This window comes from Nematolebias whitei, chromosome 10, assembly GCF_014905685.2.
Source record: "Nematolebias whitei isolate Nwh7 chromosome 10, NemWhi1, whole genome shotgun sequence".
Taxonomy (NCBI): Eukaryota; Metazoa; Chordata; class Actinopteri; order Cyprinodontiformes; family Rivulidae; genus Nematolebias; species Nematolebias whitei.
In genome coordinates this window covers 6,120,906-6,146,146 of record NC_056507.1, presented here as the reverse complement: position 1 = coordinate 6,146,146, position 25,241 = coordinate 6,120,906, and the positions used below count along the sequence as shown (strand labels likewise).

Sequence of the window (25,241 nt, the reverse complement as noted above, 5' to 3'; positions counted from 1 at the left end):
CTTGGTGGATCTGTGTGTATATACAGTGATAATAAATCTAAACGTGGCTCAACGAGACAGATGCCTGAGAGATAGAATGACAGAAAAAATGGGGGAAAATGTAAAAAAATAAAAGGAGACATTTCTTGTAAATGTACAGGATGTAATAAGGAGATTTGTTTTATTTGCAGAAAAAGTGCAAATATAGAAATAACAAAAAGTAACAGCTGTTCACAAACAGGTGTGGAGGGAAAACAACGTTTAAAGACAGTGAATGTAGTACATTTTAGGACAAAGAGGGTAACTCGTGTTGATGTACAGTAGTACCTCGCTACTTTGTGGTACGACGTTCACGGACTCGCTCTTTTGCAGTTTTTCAACGATTGTCAACTTTAATATTACTCTGGTGATTGGGACGGTCAGAATAAAAAGTTAACAAAAAAATCTTGGAGCAGGCGCTGCCATTTTGTTGCTTTCTTTCAATAAGCTTATACTGTATTTCCAGTCCAAAGAACTACATTACCCAGAAGCCAACAGTGCTTCCAGCCGCTGCTTTCTGCCGAAAAGGAGGGAAAGTTTTGATCTGATCCAAACCTGACTAAAAAGTTTGGTCCTTATTCATAGTGACTTTGGCGCTCAGTGGCTGCAGAGAGTCATACGGAACCGGACCAGAACCAGACCAAGGCTGGTGAGAACCCATATAAAGTTGTGTGGTAGCTGCTGTGCAGTACATACATGTATGTTAAAATTATGTAGGTTTAAGAGTTTAGAACATTGCAAGAGTGTGGGAAGGGTTTACAAAGCCTTAAATATATAAAAATGCTAAAATAAATATAACGTTCCTACTTCACGGTCTTCCACCTATCATGGGGATGTGTGGAACGCAACCCCCACTATAATTGAGGGACTGCTGTACAGACAACTGTGCAAGGGGAGGCCTGAAGGATTCTGGGATACTGACTTCTGGTTAATCATTGCAACAGTGAATCCATCCAAAATCATGGTGGATACTTTATCACCATTGTGTATGATTGTGTGTCTGCAGGCTACTATTCATGGCAACCTAATTAAAGGTCATGACCCCTTGTGGTGTTGCCATTCTCCAATCACACATTGACCATAGAGGTGGAGGCAAATCATCAATACGATCATCCAGGACAGATACTAAAAACAAATTCAACTGAGGGGAAGGAAAGGAGGAAGAATCTGAAGTAATGAGCAGCTGGAAGTATGCAGTGGGCGGGAGGTAAAAAAAACAAAAAGAAGCAGAGATGTTTGTGATGTTTGGAAGGTGTGTCTGCAGACTAACCTGGATCTGTTGCTGGAGAATGTTGATCTTGTGCTGTTGCTGCAGGAGCTGCTGCTGTTGTCGAGCAATCTGCACAAACATACAAACACAATGAAGTCGAAATTTCACCTGGCGGGCAAGTATCGTGGTACTTTTTGACTAAACTGGAGACTGATCTAAAACATACAGGTCTATTGCTGTCATAAACAAACAAACAAACAAACAAAACAGAATGGTCTCAAGATTCAAGGTTCTTTATCGTCATTCAACCACATGTGGTACATGAGGTGGAACAAAAGTGTGTACACGGGGTCCCAGTTACATCCAACAAAAGTATAAAATGTAAAAGAAAAACAGTAATAAGATCTAAGATATGAACTATGAAAAACATGAACTAAATACACTAACTAGTAGTACAAAAAAAATGCTGAACAGCAGCCGAACAGTAGCCGAACAACATTTTAAATACAAAACTGCCTCGTTTTAAGGTGAATTATTTATGTATGTCTGTAGTAATTATGGGAAAATATTGTTAAAAATGGAATACTATATCAAATATTTTGTTGTCACATTAACACAACTTAAAAATTGTATTGTGTTGACATGGAATTTTTGTTTTAATACAAGAATTATTTTGTACAAACATGAATGTGACGTGAAACAGGCATTGTTAGAGCAATATGTTTTCATCGTTACAAAAAAGGATCAATTGTTTGATTTTCGCTGCGTTGACAGAAATAGGTTTTTGTATACATTTGTAAAAAAAAGTGTAAAATCAATTTATCTTACATTTGAGTGAGAAATAAATAACTATTAAGATAACATACTGATAAAAGCTGAATAAGTCAAATTGAAAAAATTAATAATTAAAAAAACAGTTTCACCCTGAAATTACTGATCAAGTTCACGATGAGGTTGAAAACTGTTGATTTGACTCAAATTAGATAAAAAAAAAGAAGTGTCAGTGAACTACACATCTGTTTGACCTCAGATTATCATCTCCAAGGAGATTCAGCAGAATGAGATGAATGAGACGTGCAAATTGCAGTTAGGAGTGCTAAAGGACACATTTTGTACCTGGAAATGGACGTTTACTACGACTTTCCTCTGAGCTCCGTTCACACACATGAACTAGCGACGCTCTTCTTTTCTTGCTCCAGCTGCTGTTTTCAACAGAGTACGATAATAGTGTGAATGTTTATGAAGCATTCACACTATTGTGATCCATTATTTTCCCGTACGTTATTCGGCATCTTTCTTGTTCCACAATTTTTGTGCTATTTCAATAAATCATATATCAAAATGTGAAGGGTACTATGACTTTTGGTATTGGTGCAACTTTAACTTTTAGAAATGTTTAGTGTTTTCTGCCATTTTTTTTTTTCTCATAGAAAATGAATTGAGCTCATTTTACATCCTTCAGTCTTTAGATGTGTTTACAACCTTTTACTGCTCCTTTCACATTTTGTTCTGGTTCAGCTTCTTTGAGCTTCTTTGTGCAAATTGAAACTTTTTCCAGCTACTTTCAGCTAATTTTAGCTGTTTTTCATACGTTTTGTGATCTTTTCAGATTCTTTTTGCAAAGAACAACCTTTTTGTACTTTAACTTCTTTCTGCTAATTTCAGCTTATTTATGAAAGTTTCAACTTTTTCTTTTATTTCAGCTACTATTTAGCTGTTTTATGCATAATTTAGCTTTTTCGGTTGGTTCCACATTTTTTACACTCATTTTAACTTTTTTTCAACTTAATTCAGCAAAAATCTGCACTCCATTTCCTTCTGGTAATTTAAGGGTCCTTCTGCATTTTTAGCTACTTTTCAGCCGTTTTTTTTTTTTTTTTTTCCTAATTTTAGCTTTTTTCAGACAATTTAAATGTCATTGTTCTCATTTCTGCTTATTTAAGCCTAATTGGGCAAACATGTTCTGATTTCTTCTTGTAATTTAAACTTTTTATACTCTTCCAGCTATCTCTTTAGTATCCTTTAGCTATTGCAGTTGTTTTCTGATAAATTTAAGTGTTTTGTGGTAATGTTTGCTACTTTCAGTCTAATTAACGTTTTTGTGCTAATTTCAACTTGTTGTGCTCCTTTCAGCTTATTTATGTTAGTTTAACTTATTTCAGCTAGTATTTAGCTGTTTTATGCTAATTTTAACATTTTCAGCTAATTCCACATTTTAGCTCATTTCAGATCTTTCCACTTCCTTCTGGCAGTTTAAGCTTCTTTCTGCCTTTTTAGCAACGTTTCAGCAATTTTTTGCTCATTTCAGCTCCCCCCCCCACTAAATTCCAAGTTTTTTGTGCTTGTTTTTGCTTATTTTAACTTATTTCAGCAAACGTGTGCTTTCTACTTTCCTCTTGTTCTTCCCTTTCAGCTACATTTTAACATGTTTTTTAAAGCTAATTTCAGCTGTTTTTACAGTAAGTTCTTATGCAATAATCATTCGCACTGCACTTGTGTAAATGCAGTGTGAAATGCAATTTCTCTATAAAGTTCAAATCACGTTAAAGTCTCATGCAGAGAGGGAAGAAGAGGACCAGCCAGTGAAAATCCTTAATGGGGCATCACGTCATTTATTCAATCTGAACCATTTTGCACCAAAAACTAAAAAAAAGTTTAGCCACCGTTCTTCATTTCTGTCCTTCTCTCTCGCTCTCTCTTAAGGAGTTGTTTAGTATATTTATTCCGAAATGTAATTACAGGCTGCTGAATTGAAGGCGGCGCCCCATTTGCACACATGTCATATTTCATTAAAGGCAAATTTTTCTGGGTTTGTCTGGAGGGCATTATCCTATCAAGTCTCAACAGCAAAATGTCTGATATTGGAATCTGTCTTTTCTTTTCACTCTCCCCATCTTGCCTGTTTCTTTGTAAAGCTGTGAAAAGTGGTATGTGTTTTGATGGGAGGTGTGGACTTGTCCAAACAGAGCCTGTCGTATGCCAGCCCATCGTGACATGTCGACAAACAGCAAAAACAAAGAGCAGCGCACCTAAACACCTCTCAGCCTCAGGTGTCCCCCTCCCTCTCCAACATTACGCTGGTTCAGTCAGACAAGAAGATTCACATGTGCATCAAAACATTTGTTCTTAAACGTTTAGGCCACATTCGTCCAAAAAAACTCCACTGATTGAAGGAAAGTAGACGTTTTGTTACAAGTGTAATGGTGAATGCAGACAAAGTAAAAATAAATCTGTCAGGCGATGATTAGAAATTTAGCAATTTAAAAAAAAGGCCTAGCTTTATCTTCTCAAAATTTAACATAATATCAAGCACATGGTTTAAATGCATAAGCTTGAAAAAGATGCATTAAACAAAAAGTTTCTAAATCTGCTTGGTCTTTATCAGCTGTTTTCTGTGGATTTCCAGTCCAAAATACAACCTTTTGTAGGGGCTGTACTCTAATCCTCCAACCCTACAATACAAATGGTCATGTGACTATTTTCAGTGTACTGATGAAATTAAACAACGGTGGCACAGTTGGTAGAGCTGTGACTCTCAGCAAGAAGGTCGCCGGCTCAAATCCTGGTCCAGGGACCTTTCTGGATGGAGTTTGCATGTTCTCTCCTGGTACTCCAGTTTCCTCCCACAGACCAAAAACATACGTTAGGCTGATTGGTAACTCTAAACTGTCCCTAGGTGTGAGTGAGAGAGCAAATAGTTGTCCCTGTGATGGACCAGTCCAGGGTGTCCCCCACCTCTCGCACAGTGACTGCTGGATATGGGCACCAGTGACCCCCGTGACCCAAAAAAGAAGAAGCGGGTAAAGATAATGGATGGATGTTTAGTGTCCCCACTAAAACCCATGGTCAGGCTCTTCCTACCTGCTCCTGCTGCTGTCTGGCCAGCTCCATCTGCTGCCTCTGCTTTTCCAGCTGTGAGGCGGCCATCTTTTTCTGCTCATCCTGGGCAGAGAGAAGCTGCTCCCTCAGACCGATCAGCTGACTGATCAGGGTCGACAGCTGGTGCTCTTTTTCCTCAAGAGCCTCTGGAGTACCTGGAAAGGAAATTAGAAAGACTTTTAGGTTGAAGTAATCAGAGGATCAAACATTTTTTTAATGATTTCTAACAGAAAAAAAAAGTATTTTTTTTATTTTAAAGACAAACACAAGTAGCTAAAAGATTTATAGTTATATTTAGATTTTCTGTTACTCTTTAAAGAAAGCAATAGGACGAGCTTCATAGATTGAAGCATTTTCTCTTTTTTAAAAAAAGTTTCTTATTTGTAGAAAATCTCTGAATCAAAGCACACCTCCAACAAATTCCTCCATAAATATAAAACATGCTGTTAGACTAGCGCAAGACGTTTTTTTTAACAACTCTCTTTCCTCAATTCTCATGAATCTCCTGACTTGTTGTTACATACTACTTATTATCCACCGTCTTGTCTCTACATGTTGTAACCTACTGTCTGCTCACAAGAACAATAAAATTACTTTGAGTTAACCTGTGAAAATAAGCAGCTGTTAAAAGCTTTTGTCAGGTTATGATTTAGACATTCTTGGGAGGTTTGTGGCCAACGCCAGTTAGATTCCTTATTCCATGCCTTTCTGGGAAAACAATTACACTGTCGCAACAACAAAAGACAAAAACAATGCCAATATTTTCCCGTCAGTTGAACAATCCTCCAAAAGAAATGAAACAAAATAAACAGAATGCATGTTTATGTTAAATAAATTTGACTTATTATTGTTCTGAGTCAATCAAGCTCCATTTAAAAATAACCTTTACTTAACTTTCTCTATTTTTCACAAATATTGGATATGTACTTTTACTTAGCCAAGGGGTGCCACAAGCCAGGACATATAAGGAGTGTCGCATCAAATGGCCATGACATAAATGAACAGGAATACGTTTTTCAAAATTGGATTGGTCCAGAATGCTAAAGATACACAGAGATGGCAGTATGTTGGGGCAACCATTAAAGAATGAAATGAAGGAAAATATTTAAAGTTTTGCACCAGGTTTTTCTGACATATTGTAAAATTACTTGCTGGAGTCAATTTTCTGATCAATGCACATGAGTTGGAACATTTACTGGGAGGGAAAGATGAACAGAGACAAATTAAAAACCTCACTTTACCATCAAATATTAACCAAATCCAAGATATAGTCTGTATGGAAGAACACTTTCCATCAACTGGTCAAAGTTCACAACATAAATGTAACAGATTAAAAGGGGCAGAGGTTGGTGCTCAGTCTTGTAACCTAAAAGCTGCAGGTTCAAGCCCAGGTTAAATCAGGAAGAGAATCTGGCATAAAACAAAAGATACATTTACAGTGTTTGCTGTCTGCGGCAACCCCTGCTGAAGAAATTTTAATTTAATTTAACTTTTGTTTATACAGGTAGTCTCACTGAGTCACAAGGACTCATTTTCAAGAGAGACCTAATTGAGAGCAGATGGTGGGGGGTTAAAGGCCTTGCTCAAGGGCCCATGGTGGGGCAAGGGAGGGCGGAGGTAGGTGTGAGTGTTTCACCTTTTCCAACCGCATTTTGACGTTGTCGGAACGGGGAGTTGAACCGGCGACTTTCCAATCACAGGCCCCGTTTTCTCTAACCTCTGCACCACCACTTCCCAGTCTAAGCCCTCTCCCTGTGGATCCTGCGGGCCAGCTGGATTCCTTTGGGCATGATGGTGACCCTCTTGGCGTGGATTGCGCACAGTTTGGTGTCCTTGAACCGATCCACCAGATAAACTTCACTGGCCTCCTGCAGAGCCATGACGGCCAAGTTATGGAAGTGCAGGTCGGTTTTGAAGGCCTGAGCTATCTCGCAAACCAGACGCTGGAAGGGCAGCTTCCAGATCAGCAGCTCGGTGGACTTTTTGTAGCAGCGGCACTTCCTCAGAGCGATGGAACCAGGCCTGTAGCGGTGAGGCTTCTTCACTCCATCGGTGGCCGGAGCACTCTTCTGGGCAGCCTTGGTTACGAGCTGCTTCCTGGGAGATTTACCTCCGGTGGATTTACGGGCGGTCTGCTTGGTTCTGGCCATTCTTATCTGATTGAATACTTCTCTGTAGAAGACTATGTGCAGTAACTGATAACTGTTCTGTTGCACATCCAGTACACAAACAATTTCTGCATAAAAGAAAAATCCAGATACAGGGGTGTGCAGATTAAGAGGAACCTGAATTTAGTCATACAAAGAGCTCACCTGGATTTTTGGGGCACCGCAGAGGGAGTCTGGGAGTGGCAATGATCACCCCTATAACCCATGGCCCTCATTTCAACTAGGCAGTGTTATATGCATTATATTGTTTGTGAAAATGAACATAAAGAAGCGGACATGCCTTAGAGGACCATCAGCCTAACGACTGATCATTAGTGCCCTGTTGGCCGCTGGCTGTTCACAGAGGGCTGAGTGATTCTAGCAATGACAGCATTGTAAGAGATGGACAGATGAACACGGAGGTCTCTGCCCCTGTTTAATGATGAATGGTTTATCTTCACAAAGACTGCTACAAGTCACTTACAAGGTCTGACCAAAATGTGGTGAAATGTGGAGCTGAGCTGTAAGGCAAAGTTCTCCGTTTACCATCATCCGTGAAAGACATGGAGTAGAATTGCTGCTCCTCCACATCGAGAGGAGCCAAATGAGGTGGTTTGGGAATCTGGTAAGGATGCTCCCATGGCGCCTCCCTAGGGAGGTGCTTCAGGCATGTCCGACTGGGATGAGACCCTGGGGAAGACCCAGGACACACTGGAGAGACTACGTCTCTCGGTTGACCTGGGAACGCCTTGGGGTCCTCCCAGAAGAGGTGGCTGTGGAAAGAGATGTCTGGGCCTCCCTGTTCAAGCTGCTGCCCCCACAACCCAACTTCAGAACAAGTGAAAGATAATGGATGGAAGAATGAAAGATGGCTACAATTCACTTACAATGTTTGACCAAAATGGCTCCTAAAGTGTAAAAGTCCAGTATGTAAATGACAAGCAAAATGCAATTCTTAAAGGAATAGTAGTTGTTAAAGACGCGTGCTGGCTGCGGACCACCGGATCCGGAAACCCCCTCCAGCCCACATCTTTACCCCCGGCGCGAACCTCCCTCAGAAGTGGCAACTATACTAATCAATAAATCAAGGAAACGTCAATTAAGTTTTACCAATTATATTAGAAAAGGCAGGAAAAGATTACAATTCACAGTGCTGGACTCTACAGTCCGTGACGTGTTCACAGACCCACAAGAAGAGCCTCGAAGTCCCGTGTCATTACTAATTTATGGGGTCCTAGACTCCGCCTTTCGCAGAAGGGGAGCTCAACCTATCCGTGTATTAGGGGGCGTGGCTAAGTGTGATCTTATGTGGACTGACGTGTTAGGAAAATATGAGACGATGCTTCAAAGCCTTTCTACGTGATGTGGCAAGCAGATTAAACTATTTGACTGATATTGAAATCCCAGAGAGACTCTCTTGAGAGCTGCTGGCCCAGTTAAACCCAGTCAGAACCGGGTCATAATTTCATTATAATCCCGCCTCCGAGCAGATCAAAACCATAGGACCAGTCTAAATAAGAAATATCGTAACATAGCGAACATGTGAATGAACTATCCAAACCTTTTGAACAGCTCTTTAAAATGAACAATGAGAATCAAGTCACAGACAGTTTAGAGCCTTTTGTTTTCCTCCTTCAAGCTCCTTCTTTGCCGTTCCACTGTGGCGACAAAGAACAGGCAACAACCGGAGCACAGCAGATGTATACATGGCGAAAAGGCTGGAATACTCAGAGGGCGTTACGCTTGACTGTGCATGTGTCACATAACACATGGACTCGTGCACATGTACTGAAATTTATCATGTTTAGGAGTACTTGAACTTGTGAGTGCGTGCCTGTGCGTGCATGTGTGTGTGTGTGTCAGGGGTTGCCTTGGGGCCATGTAGGGAGATTGCAGGGTGGCCCCAACACTACCTGCATACTAACAGAGTGTCCATTGTAGTCCTGTCAGGCCCCTATTGTACCTCTGACTACCCCACACCACGACAACCACCACACACACACAAAAGGTACCCCTTAGCACCCTGGTATCAAAAGAAACATTCTCCCCTTGTTGTCTCTTTTGCTTCAAGCTTTTTTCCCCTCTTTCTGATTTTCACCCCTCAAACTCCATATCAGTTACTTCCAAGTTCAGATTCTCCAGTTCAGTTATTCTCCTTCCTTCACATCTCTGTTTCTAGCTTCCACTTTTGATTCATCCCTCTTTTTTCTTACAACTCATTCCCAGATTTATGTCCTCCACTGTTATTTTTTTCCTTCCTGTCTTTTAGTTTCTCTTGTTTTTTCTACTTTTATCTTAGGACTTCCTTTTCCTTTTTACTCTGCTTGCATTATCTGCCGGTGGCATGGTGGATCAGTTGGTATAGCTGCCTTATCTCAGTGAGAAGATCGTCAGTTCAAATCCCGGTCCAGAGGCCTTTCTGGGTGAAGTTTGCAAGTTCTCTCCATGCATGCATGAGTTTTTTCCTCCCACAGACCAAAAACATGCATGTTACACTGATTGGTAACTCTAAATTGTCTCTAGGTGCGAGTGAGAGAGTGAATGTTTGTTTGTCTCTGTGTCCCTGTGATGGACGTTTGACCCGTCCAGAGTGCCCCCCACCTCTCACAAAGTGATGGCTGGACATGGGCACCAGAGACCCCCACGACCCGAAAAGGAAGAAGCGGTTAAAGATAATGGATGGATGGACACGTTCTCTGCTTTTTGTCTCATTCTTATCTCCTTAAACTTGTCTGTTTTTCTTCTTCTTTTTTTGTCATTTACATCTCCTCCCTTTGCTGTTATCACCACTCTCCACTGTCATTATTTCCTCTTTTTTCACTCCTCCCAAAGATTCTTTGGCCAATTTAAACTTGGAACACTAACGGATACTCTACAATCCTGTCATATTTTAACACACAGACACAGAGAGAGATGTTGTGTTATTTCCCCCCACATTTCTTGCAAATAATTGAGGCCTATTGTGTAATCCTAACAACTGCGATTACAGTTCCATGATTCATCTTTCAGGATTACCACTTGCGCATACCAAACAGAATCCCTCGCGTTCCTTCAACATTTTTGGCACCAATAATCATGTGAGACGTTTCCGTTTGTTATCCATCAGGATTATGAGTGACACCTGCTGAGGTCAGCAGCCAAACAGAAAGCTGTTGACTGTTTTCTCCCTCTGTTTGGATGACACGGATCATTAGCGCTGAAGCAGAACTCTGTGTTATCCTGATGCATGCTCAATAATCCCTACTACTATGCTCAATAATAATCTGTAATTGTTATTTTTTCCTTTTTCACATTTACCGTATTTGCCGGTGTATAAGCATTTTTGCATAAATATGCAAGTCCTGTACACCAAAGCGACTAATATACGTAATATATATAATATCTTAATATATTTCCCCCCATATTTATAACCCAATTTTTGGCTGAGATCTGACAATTTCATTCATTCTGACATGCAAAATATTAAACATTAAGATCTGCAGCCACTAGAGGGCCCTCAAGTAATATGGCAAGCCAAGTGTCTCATTAATGGATAAAAGTGGCTATTAATAAGACACTTGGCTTGCCATACAAAGCCACCTTTGTCTAGCTCCAGAACTCCTGGAGCAAACGTCAAATCAGCTGCATTTTGCTGTGCCGCCCAGGTGAAATGCAGCTGATTTGACCATTAAAGTGCATTTATTAAGGAAAAGTTTAACTGAGACACACCTTTAATGTAATGATGAGCAAACAAATAGTTGTGTTTGTGTTAATCTTGTTAAATTCTTGTTAAAGTCCTCCCTTGCACGCTCCAGTAACCGCCATTTGGCAGCCAGTTGATTTTTGGTACAACACCGGCCCACGTTTCTGGGTGGTCAGCGGTGACGCGTAACAAAACGCGACGCGTCAGTGGTAACGCATAATAGATGCGACTCATACGACAGCAAGTACAGTACACATTTAGGTATATTAACAGATCCAGTTTTTATTATGTTAAAATAAATCTAACTTTAGTTAAATGCTCTTTTTGATTTTATTCAAACTTACATTGATATAAAAAGTAGCTTTTTTTTGAAGAAATGCATAAAACTTGCTGCCTTGTATGAAAAAAATCATGCGTTGGGGATGACACTTACATACTACCACATCAAATTTAGCTCATTATCTGTAAAACTGACTGTTAAAGCCATGCTGTGTTTGCTGAGACTGATTAGCTGTGTCATCCATCTTACTTTCTGAAAGTTTTATTAAAATCTGCCAAATGATTCATGGGAGTTTTTGCTACATACAGACAAAATTGTATTTACTGTACGTGGTTGGCCACTTTTCATGCAGCAAGTGGTCGTTATTCACTTGCACGTCTTTGAATTTGTAAACTAACATAGCTAAATGTTCTATTAGACAAGTGGATTGGTACGCAAACGTGGTCCCGTAGCACCGTCTCACTATAAATTTCATGAATCCGCTGTCTGATGAGGACTTTCTGTGGGATGTTTTCCTCCTTAAAAGTCTCCTAATCTCCTTGCTCTGTTTAGAAATTCACGTTTCGCACTGATCATAACATTTTGCATAAACTTTTGATTTCAGTGTGAGCCTTGACCGTTTCGTCTTGGCCACCGGATGGATTGGCAGCGTGTCTTGTTTGGGTGCAGAGCCCAGATATTTGCCAATCCCAAACTGAATAAAGCATTTGAGGGAATTGTAGGGAAAAAATACTGTTTTTGAAGTCACACAACATATCACAAGATTGTGCCTCAACCACATCCTTTTAAAAACACTCAAATACATAAAGAAACCCTCAAAAACTAGCAGAGACGTGGACTCAGTCATCGCCTGGTCACACCATCACACCTCAGCTTTGAGCTTCTGCCAAACCATCGTGTTTCCGAGCAAATAATGATTCAACTCTTTTCCTAATCTGTGCGTTTGGATTTTTCTCTTTTTGATTCATGTCTTCAATTTCTCCCACAAGAGGCAATCAGAGGAGTCAAAGAGATCCAGGTTTTTTTTCCCACTAGAAACTTTGTTTCTCAATCTTCCAGTATTAGGACCTGAGATGTTCTTTATTCTATTAGATAAATGGGAAATCTAGGTTGTAAGCAGAAGGATAAAAGAAGGACCAGAAACAAAAACGTATTCACACAAACTGATTTGCTTCCAACTGCAGTGCAAAAATGTTATTTTTAATATACAAGTTCAGGTTTACTGTTGACAGCACTGGGCTTCTGCAGACAGACAGCATGTGTGTTCAGGAAAACAAAAACCATGAAAAATAAGATACAGAATGTAGTAGTTGAATACAAATCTGATTATTTCAACCAGATGTGTCAGCTCATGTATCGAACATTATAATGAGGCACTTTTCATCCATCTGTTCATGAGTTTTCTGACGAAGCATCAGGAAAAATATCAGAAGAACGTAAATGCTAGACATAACGACTGAATAAAGTCAGTTTATTATCGCTAAATGAAAAAAAAACTTGTAACGTGTTCAGTTATGTTGCATCTTCCCAAAGGGTTCAAAAGTTTCAGAATGTTTCAGAAAATTGATTGTGTTACTATTTTTCTTTATGTCTGATAACTGTTACTAATAAACATCTCATGTCTAATGATTTTTTTGTTCAAATATATTAGCAAAGCAAAAAAATGTCATAAAGTTGTAACGATGCAGCACAACACTAACAATTTTTAGTTACACAAGTTGCAAAAACTAATAATTTCATTGATCTGAGGTAGCAGTAATGGTGTAACAATACAGATATTTGCACAATGACAGTTTGGTACGGATATTTAACATGGATGAAGGGGGGGAATAAATCAGTTGCAGGTGATCACCGCTCTGTAATATCTAGACATTTCATTAAGTTAATATATAATCTGATAAAATTATATTTCAGCTCCCAGAGCAGGCATGTTTTATTCAACTACATTTCGCTAACAGCCACATCAGAAAAGTAGAAGAGAACAATGCTATCTAAACACACCAAACGATGCAAAGCTAGCTCAGAATTACAAGGAGAACCCAGAAAAGCTTTTTGCTCGTTTCAACTCAGCTGTGAGGAAAAGCCAGGATTGCATCCCATCGGTGGACTTTCCCTGCTTAAATGTTATCAGCCATTAAAATATCACCCGATAAATGGCCATTATTAGTTATCATCTCCATAGGTTGCATTCAGTCAGTCCCTCCTGTACTTCCTCGTAGGTTTAAAAGGTACGTTCTTATCGCTGTTAGGGGGTTAGGTTTAGGGTCAGGGCTAGATTAAGGCTCAAGGGTCAATGGGGTTAAGTTTAGGGTCAGCGCTCTGGGTCAGGTGTAAGGGTAGGTTTAGGATAATGGTTAAATAAAGCTAACAAAAAAAACAACAACAAGGTTTTGCACGTGGATAAAGCTGCATGTTATCAGCGATAATAATGTACCTTTAAACCTATTAGGAGGTAGGAGGGACAGTCTGAATGCTACCATTGGGGATGATAACAGCTAATAACGACCATTTAATTGGCTGATAACTTTCGGAGCAGCTGACTTTCTGGGTGGTTTTTAACATTCTCCCTGTGCAGGTGTGGGTTTTCTGCAGGTACTCCAGTTTCCAGATCAAAAACATGCATGTTAGTGTCATTGATAACTCATTTGTCATGAGGTGTGAGAGAGAGCATGAATGTTTTGTCGTTCAACTTGTGGAAATAGGCACCACCCCTGCACAAAAACACTGGTAAAGAAAATGGACAGAAACCCTTTGTAGTCACTTGGACAGTTGAAACAGAGGGAGATGAGTGGTGCATTCAAAACCTTTGAAAATAGCATTCATTATTGTTCTTTAGTAAAACAAATATGGCAGCCTAAAAATTATTTTTAATCTTTTTTTTTGCCAGTGGGTTAACCCTCGGGCAGCACGGTGGCGCAACTGGTAGAGCTGCTGCCTCTCAGCGAGAAGGTCCCTGGTTCAAACCCCGGTCCAGGGGCCTTTCTGGGTGGAGTTTGCATGTTCTCTCCGTGCATGCGTGGGTTTTCTCCGGGTGCTCCGGTTTCCTCCCACAGACCAAAAACATGCATGTTAGACTGATGGTAACTCTAAATTGTCCCTAGGTGTGAGTGAGAGAGTGAATGGTTGTTTGTCTCGTTTGTCTCTATGTGGCCCTGTGATGGACTTGCGACCCGTCCAGGGTGTACCCCGCCCCTCGCACAGTGATTGCTGGACATGGGCACCAGTGACCCCCGTGACCCAAAATGGAATAAACGGGTAAAGATAATGGATGGATGGATGGATTAACCCTCTGCACATAGTGCAGCACTGAAAACTAGTTGACTCCCACCTGCTGGAATTGCCCCGCCCCAGTCCATATAAATTGTGCTGACACAGAGTAATTGCTAACCATTTTTCATTAAGTAGCAGGTGGTATCAGATCCTGAAGAGGTTCTTCCGTAGAACAATTCACCTGTGTTCCATATCAGCTGCTAAGACCTGGTTTGGCCACATTGTTCAGCAGTGAAGACATGCCTGTTTCATACCCCTGAAACAGAGGGCACCAGTTTCACCGTATCACTAAGGTAGAGAATTTTATGGATCAGGGGTTCGCCCTGCTCCTCGTTTCACCCTGTTAGCTCTGACATCAGCAGAGTGAATGAAAGATGTATCTGCTTTGACTGTAGCTTCTTTTTTCTTTAGAGTCCAAGGAGACAGCAGTTAAGCTGTGCTAAGACCTAACCCAGCTTTCACACCGATATAAAAGCATCATCACCTCCTGCAGATCCAGAGTCCTCAGTAAATGGTTTCTTTCCTCCTTGCAGAACTTTAAGGAAGAGGCCACATCTCAGAATCAGAACTGGCCATGTATGCTCACACATACAAGAAATTTAGTTTTGGTTACAGTAGCTCATGGTCCACATAACACGCTCTCACTTATTCTTCCTCTGTCAGCTCAGCGCCCGTCGCACTGGCTGTGTGAGGGTTTTTCACAGGCTTATGTTTCCTCTGGATCACAGCCTCCAGAGGCACTCGGAGCTCACTTCACCTGAAGGAGTTCATTCTCCAGGGTCCTGCTGAAACAGGTGACAGTGCAGGACATCACAGCAGCTTCCTGGGCTGCTCCGTGTTCATCAATTAGTTTATCTGTATGACGTTTTCAATTTCTCTGTGACGCACTCTGTTCTCAGAAATCTGTTAGAGTGATAATGTGGATGCTCCAGCGAGCTCTCCATCCGCCTGCTTGTCGTAGACTCTGCACTGTGACAATTTGCAACGTTTGTCAACGCCCATCAGCTGTAGTTTTTTTTATTTATTTAGGCTTCGATCGAATGCAAAGTTCAATTTCTCACTCTTCTGTTGTGCAGTTCAGGTGTGCATATTTACGTTTTAAGCAAATGCTTCATTTGGATTGTTTTCCAAGTTGTATAGACAGATGTCTGCAAGACTGTGAGACTAAACAGATCCAGTGAGGCATCTACTACATCCTACTTCACCTTTAATCCACCTATACAAAATAGAAAACTGATTACTGATTCTATAAGTATAGGTGTGTTGTTATTCATCATCATCATCATTATTAAGTTATAAAGTTGCCAGATGTGCCAAACTGTGACTTGAGCATACCTTTACATCCTGAGTTAACAGCCGTCATGACTAAAGTATGATGTCAAAATAATAATAAAAAAACATTACCCATAAGAATATAGTTTTAATGAGTAGAAAAGCAACAAATAACATGACAGAGATTTAAAGAGAGAGTCTAAATAAACTAAGGTGTGGATCTGTCACTTTATTTTACATGTTTGCTTCAAAGTTCAGATCACAAACTGCACACTTTCACTTCTTCCTGGGTAAAAGCCGTGTTTTTACCATACTTCTTGCATTTGTCTGTAAAGTAGAGGATGTCATCAGTTTCTCTTACCCTTAAAATAACTGCAAGTTTACAAGCAAGTTCAGGTTGTTGCATGAGGAGACACAAAGCCACAGTTGTATTTGTGTATTTAGGTCATGCAGAGAGACCGTGGAGAAACGAAACGTTTAATTAGCTTAAATCAGAACAACTCTGTAGTGAAGAAGAGTGAACAAAGACGTCTTTATGTTCTTGGGTGTGAAGTATTTATGTTTATGGTTGAAATGACATTTTTGTGTCCACTGTTCAGCCGTATACAGGACAAGCATGATGTTGAATTGTTGAAACTGAAGTCCAAAGCTTCTTACAGGAATAAACTTGATGCAAACAATTAGAGACAAGAAGTTGTCTCCAGTAAATTCTACTTCAAATCCAGACCCCCTGCCTGTGCTAAATTTAGACTACCTGGGTTTATGGTTGCAACAGATGGTAAAATTAATCTGAAGTCAATCTGGACTTCATACCAAGTGTGTAATAATGATATGTTTTATAAGTGTTTGATACGATGTTGAATTGTGAAAACAGTAATGTTTGCCAAGAAATATGTGTACTGTCCATAGATGTTAATTAAAACATCTACAAATAAAATTGAGCTGCATTTCTTTTTTCTGTTGTATGTCATGGAACGGTGGCAGAAGTTGAAAAACACCAGATTGATATATATATATAATCCTTTTTAAATTAAAAAACAACAAACAGAGTAAATTTCCAAGTTACTGGTTGGTATTATGTGGAAGTACATTATATAAAACAAAATGCAAGACGTCACTTGTGTGCATGACATGTAAAGAGCCTGAGTGAGAGGATCTGTGTGTGTTTATGTAATTCTTGTGTCTTGTGTCCTGCTCTGTGTTTCTCCCTCTTATAATCAGCTCCTGCCCCCGCCACCTGTTGTCCTTCCCAGGTGTTTGTCATTGTCTGTTCATTAGGGTCTGTATATAAGTCTATGGCGTCGTGTTTCTGTCTTCCTCCATGTCAACCCTGACAGTATGTGTTTGCTGCACGTCAGCTTATGGTTTTTCCCTATTAAATATATTTTCTACTTTAAATCCTGAGTTTTCTGTGTCCTGCCTGCACGTGGCTTCTACCAGATGCAAGAAACGTAATGAGATTGGTGCCTGCAGCTTGACACTTCTCAAACTATTGTAATACTTGTTTTCTTTGATACGGTTTACACTTGTTTCAAAATTTTCATCTGCGTTTTATGGTGAAAGTTTCAAGATGAAATGAGATGAACATGAGAACAGTAAAAGCAGATCAAGGCTCAGGATGGGCGGCCATATTCCTTGTCTGCTGAAGTCACAGAATGCTTTAAAGAGGCATTAACTCTGTATTTTAGTGTTTGTGAAAACTTTTTATATAAAAGTCAACAAGAAATAACTGCTCATGTGTTTATCAGTTTAATGGCATATATATATATATATATATATATATATATATATATATATATATATAAAAAATAAATAAAACACATTTTGAAATAGGCAATATCTCCATTTACTTCAAAAACTGCACTCAGCTTGAACCGAAGACTGTCATAATAATGTGCTGAATGCAGGGCCAGATTAACACTTCCCTGTACCCTGGGCAACAATCTTCAAGGGCCCCATCATCATGACCCCAGAATCACCATAATCTGGCAGAAATACAGAATAAATTACCATAATATACAGGAAATATACTTAAAATTCTAACTATTTCCACCAGCCTGAATGCCAAACTGCTTCATTCCTTCAATCCAGTGGATTATCTGTGGTAATTTGAGACAATTTATAAAATAGAAAACAGCAGTCGTAAAAAGCAAAAATCATCATACCAATCCAAAGACCATGACACACACACAGAAAGGAAGCCAACCAAACCATGAATTTGTTGAGCTGTTCTATCCCAACACAACTGCACATGAATCTGTATTTCATGTTTTATTTGAAAACGTGCAACAGTGAAGTCATTCCATCCACAAAGAAACGGCCAATTGAAATCTAGCTGTTCTGCTGTGATGCGGCCGGGATGAGGATCAGTTCCTCCAAATCCGAGGCCATGATCTTGAGCCGGAAAAGGGTAGTGTCCTCTCCGGGCCGGGGAGGAGGTCCTGCCCCAAGTGGAGGAGTTTAAGTATCTCGGGGTCTTGTTCATGAATGGGGGGAAAATGGAGCGAGAGATCGATAAGCGGATAAGTGCTGCATCGGCAGTGAAGCGGGCGCTGTACCGGTCTGTCATGGTGAAGAGAGAGCTGAGTCAAAAGGCAAACCTCTCAATTTACTCGTTGATCTACTTTCCTACCCTCATCTATGGTCATGAGCTTTGGGTTGTGACCAAAAGAACAAGATCTCGGATACAAGCGGCCGAAATGAGTTTTCTTCGCAGGGTGTCTGGGCTCTCTCTTAAAGATAGGATGAGAAGCTCGGTCATCTGGGAGGGATTCAGGGTAGATCCGCTGCTTCTTCACGTCAAGAGGAGCCATTTGAGGTGGCTCAGGCATCTGGTTAGGATGCCTCCTGGACGCCTCCCTGGTGAGGTGTTCAGGACACATCCCACTGGGAGGAGACCCAGAGGAAGATCTAGGACACACTGGAGGGACTATGTTTCTCGAGTGGCCTGGGAATGAGTTGGCTCAAGTGACTGGGGAGAGGGAAGTCTGGGCCTCCCTACTTGGGCTGCGACCCGACCCCGGATAAGCGGAAGAAAATGGATGGATGGATGTTCTACTGTAAGGCTCATGGGAAAGCAGCGAGTCAGATATTAGGATACACATTCACATTACCGTATCTTTCGGACTATAAGGTGCACCAGATTATAAGGCTCATTAAGTGAAACAAAAAAGTCAGATAAGTCAAACTTTATTCAACACTTTCACAATGACCACAGGCAGAATTAATACTTAAGGTGCACGTGATTATAAGGCTCACTGTCAATTTTTGAGCACATTAAAAGGATTTTAAGTGTGCCTTTTTATATAGTCTGAAAAACACGGTAGCTTGTTTGGGTTTTTTTTTTTATGTAAAAGTTTTTTTTTTTTTTTTTAACAAATGTTCAATAATTATCTTTTTTTCAAAACTTATTTATGGGTTGGAATGTAGTTTCTATTTGTGTCAGTTGACTTTTATTAAAGTCAGATTTCTCCCTGAAAAGAAGCTGGATGTCGGCGCTGCTGTGCTGTAGGATGCTCTGTGTGTGTGTAGTTGCTCGTTCTTTCTTTCCATTGAGGAAATTCTTGCTTTCTCAGCAGGAGATGATCAGAACAGTCTGACGGAGGAGCTCGAATAAACCGATTAAAAAAAATTAAATTAAATGAAAAAGTACAAACACAAGGTGGGAAACCTTTCTCACTCTAAATATCGAGTTTTCAACAATCAACTACTTTTTTCTTACACTGAGGATACTTTTTTTAACATGGTAATAAAATACTCCATACATCTCTTATGATAATAAATATTTTTAACACTGAATATAAAGTTATAAACACTAAACAAATATTTATAATTTAAATAAAACCATTCAAACAGGTGAAATCGGACATGAAAGAAATAAACAAAAAGACAAGCAAGTTCCTGATAAGTGCTGGTAAAACATTTCACCAATTTTAAAGTGCAACTTTTCCCACTGCTGCTGCTTTTACATCTGGATGCTTGGTTGGAGAAAACGTTTGTCTCAGTACAATTTACAACGTCATAAATGTGGTTTGCTGATGCAGACATAAAGATTGGAGCTTCTGTGCATCTCTGCCCTCGTACACAACCTTTAATCAAAAATACAATTATAACCTGTAGGCAGGCCAGGGCACCGCTACTACAGTATGTAGCTTCTATATGCAGAGGGAAAAATACAGCATGTTTGACCAATTCTTACCCTTGAAAGTAGCTTTTAGACAAGTGTCTTCTTTTTTTATTGTGCATCCATCTTTTCCCCGTTTTCTATTTCTACTTGTGTTTAGGTACATCAAAATATAAGTTTCCCAGAAACTTTGCAGGGATAATGAAAGTTCAAGGGATGCTCATTATTCAGTAGTTTTCTTTCCAGTTTTTTTTATTATTTCACTTTCTTTGTAAAGTATAAATTACAGGACAAAACCTTTACATTTTCTTAAAGAATACAGACTTTACGGAAGCAGTGTGAAGACCGTTGGCTTTAACTTTAAAAAAAAATTCACACTCTTACCTTTAACCTCTCCCAGTAGTTCACTGGCATTAAGACGGTCAACATGCTCCTTCCAGTCCTTGGAAAGTAACCTCTCCACACAAGAGGGTTCTACAAAACACAAAATCAAAACAATAAAATTACTGAATACCAATAGAAATTGTACCTTCTTGACACAAGCTTTCAGTGGTTCCCAACCCTGGTCCTTGAGGAACACCATCCTTCATGTTTTAGTTGTTTCTCTGCTCCAACACACCCAATTCAGTGGTTTAATTACTTCCTTAAGTTCAGCAGAAGCCTATTAATCACCCTTACATTCAAATCAGGTGTGATGGAGCAGAGGAACAATTAAAACATGCAGGGTGGTGTTCCTCAAGGACCAGGGTTTGGAACCCCTGAGTTTCATTTAATTCAAAATAAAATGGAAAAAAATAAAAATTAATGTAAAATTGCAGATATCAGTTGTGTATTGAATTCACTGCATGTGTATTCACTGTGCGAGGTGGGGAACACCCTGGCAGTCCATAACTGGGACACATAAAGAAGAGACGAACAACCATTCACTCTCTCACTCACACCTAGGGACAATTTAGAGTTACCAATCAGCCTAACATGCATGTATTTGATCTGTGGGAGGAAACCGGAGTACACGGAGAAAACCCACACATGCACGGAGAGAACATGCAAACTCCACCCAGAAAGGCGCCTGGCCAAAATTCGATCCGGCGATTTTCTCACTGAGAGGCAGCAGCTCTACCATCTGAACCATGTGCCACCTATTAATGTTATTATTCTGTCATTATTTTAATTATTATTATAGTCTATAAACAAGCATGTTAAGTGTCCTTCAGGCCCAGGCCTCCCTTGTAAAAGAGGTCTGTGATCATAGTGGGATTTGCTTGGTCTACGTTTTTATATAAAGGTTAATAAAAAGTATTAGTTTTATATTATGTTTAGTACCATTGCTTTATTTATTTATTTATTTGGTTTTTTTTTTTTGCATTTTAACTTCATCATACCAGGTTTAATGTTTTTGTATACTTTGAAAAAGGTGAACACATTCTAACCTTGATTCCTTTAAAACTAGATTTACATAATAATTTTGTGTATGACTCATTTATTTATCTTGTCTCAATGACATCCACAAATGTAAATTGACAAACAAAAAGTAAGAGTAGAACTAAAGTGGACACTGAGAAAGAAGAGCTGGAAAAGAAGCGTTGCCTCTTGTGTCTGCAAAGAATTGTTAAATGATAAAATACCCTCCAGCTTCTTCTCCCAAAAAGATGAAAAAGCAGCAGCTGACCAAAATGACAATGTGTCTATTGTTTGGAGACGGGGGCCCTTTTTCTGGCTGTCTTATTTCTCACAATGTGTCTCATAGCCTCTGGACAGTAGACATCAGAGACACATGGTCATACGTGGTCATAAGATTCATAAGGTCCCTTTTGTTCCTTTGGAGTCCTGCTGTGAACTTCACTTAAACAATGCTAACTTTTCAATTCTTCATCAGAGAGCCAGCTGCACTTGTGCAAGCAGGAGTATTGGTGTGCAACAAGTTTATGAACCAAAATTGAAATTTCAGAGTCAAGTTTGGACATTTTTGCATTCAAAAGATGATATAATATATATAATTAAACTAAGTGACTTAGTGCTTGTTGCATTAGTCCAAATCTGCACTAAACAGAATCTCCTACAGCTATCCTAATTATTTCTTCTGATAGGACAACACTGCTCATTCTAAACCTTCTCGGCTTTTGGGCTCATTTAAGAGCAGTGGTTCCCAACACTAGACCTTGAGGAACACCATCCTGCATGTTTTAGTTATTTCCCTGCTCCAACACACCTGATTCAATGATTTAATTACTTCCTCAAGTTCTGCAGAAGCCTGATAATCACCCATTCATTCAACTCATATGCCAAAGCAGGGAAACAACTAAAACATGCAGGATGGTGTTCCGCAAGGACTAGAGTTGGGAACCACTGATTTAGGTGACCTGAAGGCTGATAAGAAAGTTGTTCCTCTTTCACATGCCTGTCACAAGATGATAATGATGATGATAATAATAATGATGATAATACGCAAACATCACATCTACCAGAACTGTAATTTTAATAAATGGTCACTCAAGCATAAACTAAATTTCTCCCGTCTTTTTCAGGAAGGTGACGAGAGCTTTCTGCATGCAGAGCAGTTTTAGAAACTTCTTAAACTGCTGGGTTTGTGCGCAAACTGGTTTTTATGCCAGCATACGCACCACAGATGGTGTTAGGACCACGTAGGGCTCAATGCCCAAACCTCAGTCACCATCAATGTCATACACACACACTCGTACACAAAAAGGAGACATTCTTGGGCTCTGTGTGGAAAACATGCCCCTGAGGGCTTGCCTGACTTAGAATGGTTAAGGCAGACAATAGCTCATTTGTGGTTCCTTTATCCTGACAAAAGGCGCTATAGGCTCTCATAACAGCACATGGTTTATTGTGAGTGGCTTAATGTTTAGTTTGTACGTACAGGCACATTGTGTGGTCATGGGATTCTGTCCACCAGCAGAGCACAACTTCCTCATTGAGTCCCAGCATGTTTACAGTCAGATTATGATTGTTGTAAATAGGCTAATACAAAGACCCCGATCATAAGGGATTATTATAAACAAAGTGGGGGAACAATGGCAGTGAGAGAGAAATCCACAAAGCAGGGAAACAATCTAAAACCTAGCTTCATTTGTGCAGGTGATTCCCCATCTTGGGGAAAAAGTAAAACTGGCATTATTTCCTAAAAAAAAAAAAGAAGCCCACAAGCAGTACATTACTGGAAATTACACATTTTAATGGAAACCACCTGATTTTAGCTAAATGTACTGTATAATCAAAATATTGTTCTTATATAAAGAGCAAAAGAGAAACCATGTTTCACACGGAGCACAATTTATAAAGTGCAGAGAGAATAAAGCAACCTGTTGCTCCATGATGCGTCTGCGAGAGTCAGCCCTGTGTATACTTGATGCATAATTTACACTCCTTGTACCAATAAACAGATCAGTTGAAGAGATGTGAGAAGCAGAAGAGGAAGAACAAAAGATGGAAGATGTTTTACCCTAGATGGCTCTCTGGCTGTCGCCAGAACTGAGTCAAAGTTTAAGTGCTGTTTAGATTGGGGGAGTGGATAAAAATTCCTTGCTGTCTGACCACCAGCTCCTTTATCAAGCTGAAGAGGAAAGTAAAAGATGGATGATACTTCCAAGATATGTTCCTGTTGTTACAGAGGTAAAGACTGACTCAGTACATTGTAGGTGCACAATACTACTTGTGTATATGTCAACATTTTCTTACTGTTTATTGGGAAATTCATTAGTGAGAAAATGAATTTTAAGTCAATGCAAATTTGGAACATTTTGCTTAAACAATTGGTACTTAAAACACTTTTTTAATGTCAGCTAAATGCACAATATTAAATCTACACAACACATGCACTACAATAATTGTCTACCAAAATGGTTGCCAATAAAGCTGCTAACGGATAATTATTTATGCCACAAGTCTAAGCTATGTTTCATTGGAATTTTATAAAAAGGAATCGTACAATTCTTAAAAAAAAAAAAAAAAGTGGCAATGCTGGTGAAGAGACTGTCCATATGGAAAGAAACATGTTTATCATGTTTTACCTTGGCCAGGGCTTAATTTGTAAAACAACTGATGCTGGAACACAAATAGCAGGCGGTCCGGCAGAGGGTGGTGCGGTGCGGGGGTTCCGTGGGTCCTCCCCCAGAAAATTTGGAATAAAAGAGATGCAATTTCCTACATTTTGGTGTATTTTAACATGTTGTTAAACATCTGTAAAGATTTCATTAAACTGATTTAAAAAACAGGTCTCTCTTGTAAATGAGTCCCCGAGGCTCAATGAGACTAACTTGTATAAATAAAGGTTGAATTGAAATTACTATTTTAGAGAACAGTGAATAGAGCAGTTCCCATTCTGTTAAGCCCCCCTCCCCCCCCCACACACAAACTTCAATGTCCAACCCAAACTCTTCTCAGCTGAATTCAGTCCTGTGCGTTGTTCTGCTCTAGTCTCTATTATGTCTGACTTTAGGCGCTTCAGTTCTCTGTTGTCCAGCTAAGGACAATCAATCCATTTATTTTAGATAATAAATTGGAGTGTCTTTTCCACATTTTGATCGCTGTTATTTTGACTAATTTTGAAACGTGATGCGAATAATACACATCAAACATTTCACTCTTATTTTTTTACTGTATATTATCTTTGAAATGTATGCAGGAGTTCTGACTCATTAGCAGTTGTGTGTGTGCTCTGTATAGCTGTCTGTAGATGCTCCTGTGCATAAAACATGCACGGTTTGCAGGGTGCACAGCTGAGTGAGGTGAAGCTGACACCCCAACCACATCAAAAATTCTAGTAAATACAATGAGTGGTTAGTGCTACGTTTGTGCTGGTTTGTGCCGTTAAAATGTTTGTTTGTGCTGCTTTGGTTTCTGAGACACAGCTGAAGGTGAATGAAGACACTTCATCCCCGCGGGACATGTGGTCAGCGTCTCTGCTGCCAAGAGTGTGCATGAGCTGGTGCGCCTGCTGCAGCAGTAACATTCACTCCACAGATATGGACAACGTCTCCTGTTGTTGTATTTTTAATAAATAATAAAAATGTGCAAGGACTTTGGACTTTTATGGGTGGAGATATGAGCTGCCGGATCCGAACGAACAGTTGCCGGAACACACATGGTGAAACTGAGGGAGTTCCCAGATCTTGATCCGACTCAAGTTGACCACTGACCTTAACTAAACATTTTAACACACACACATAGGTTTGCCTTGCTATCTTTACGGGGACTTTGTATTTGGTCCCCACAAAGCGCAGTTGGTCCTCACAATGTACGTGTTCAATATTGGTCCTCACAAAGTAACAAAAACAAGTGCGCACACACGCCATACACACACACACACACACACACACATTTTATATATCTGCCAGGTC

General features: G+C 39.8%; 2 protein-coding genes across 2 annotated transcripts in view; both read right to left on the bottom strand.

Annotated features, from left to right (window-relative positions):
• Positions 1-25,241, bottom strand: part of LOC119416093 (transcription factor SOX-6) — a 145,700-nt gene that overhangs the window by 60,424 nt on the left and 60,035 nt on the right. Inside the window, exons 4-6 of the mRNA XM_037683271.1 lie at positions 20,266-20,355; positions 5,090-5,262; positions 1,289-1,357 (exon numbers count right to left, since the gene is read on the bottom strand). Of these exons, the coding sequence (XP_037539199.1) occupies positions 1,289-1,357; positions 5,090-5,262; positions 20,266-20,355 (332 nt within the window). The remainder of the gene's footprint in view (positions 1-1,288; positions 1,358-5,089; positions 5,263-20,265; positions 20,356-25,241) is intronic.
• On the bottom strand, positions 6,847-7,257 carry LOC119416094 (histone H3-like). Its single transcript, XM_037683272.1, has one exon. The coding sequence runs from the start codon at positions 7,255-7,257 to the stop codon at positions 6,847-6,849; it is 411 nt and encodes a 136-aa protein (XP_037539200.1).

Excerpts from the sequence above, each read along its gene's own strand:
- LOC119416094 (XM_037683272.1), bottom strand. The coding sequence starts at position 7,257 with ATGGCCAGAACCAAGCAGACCGCCCGTAAATCCACCGGAGGTAAATCT.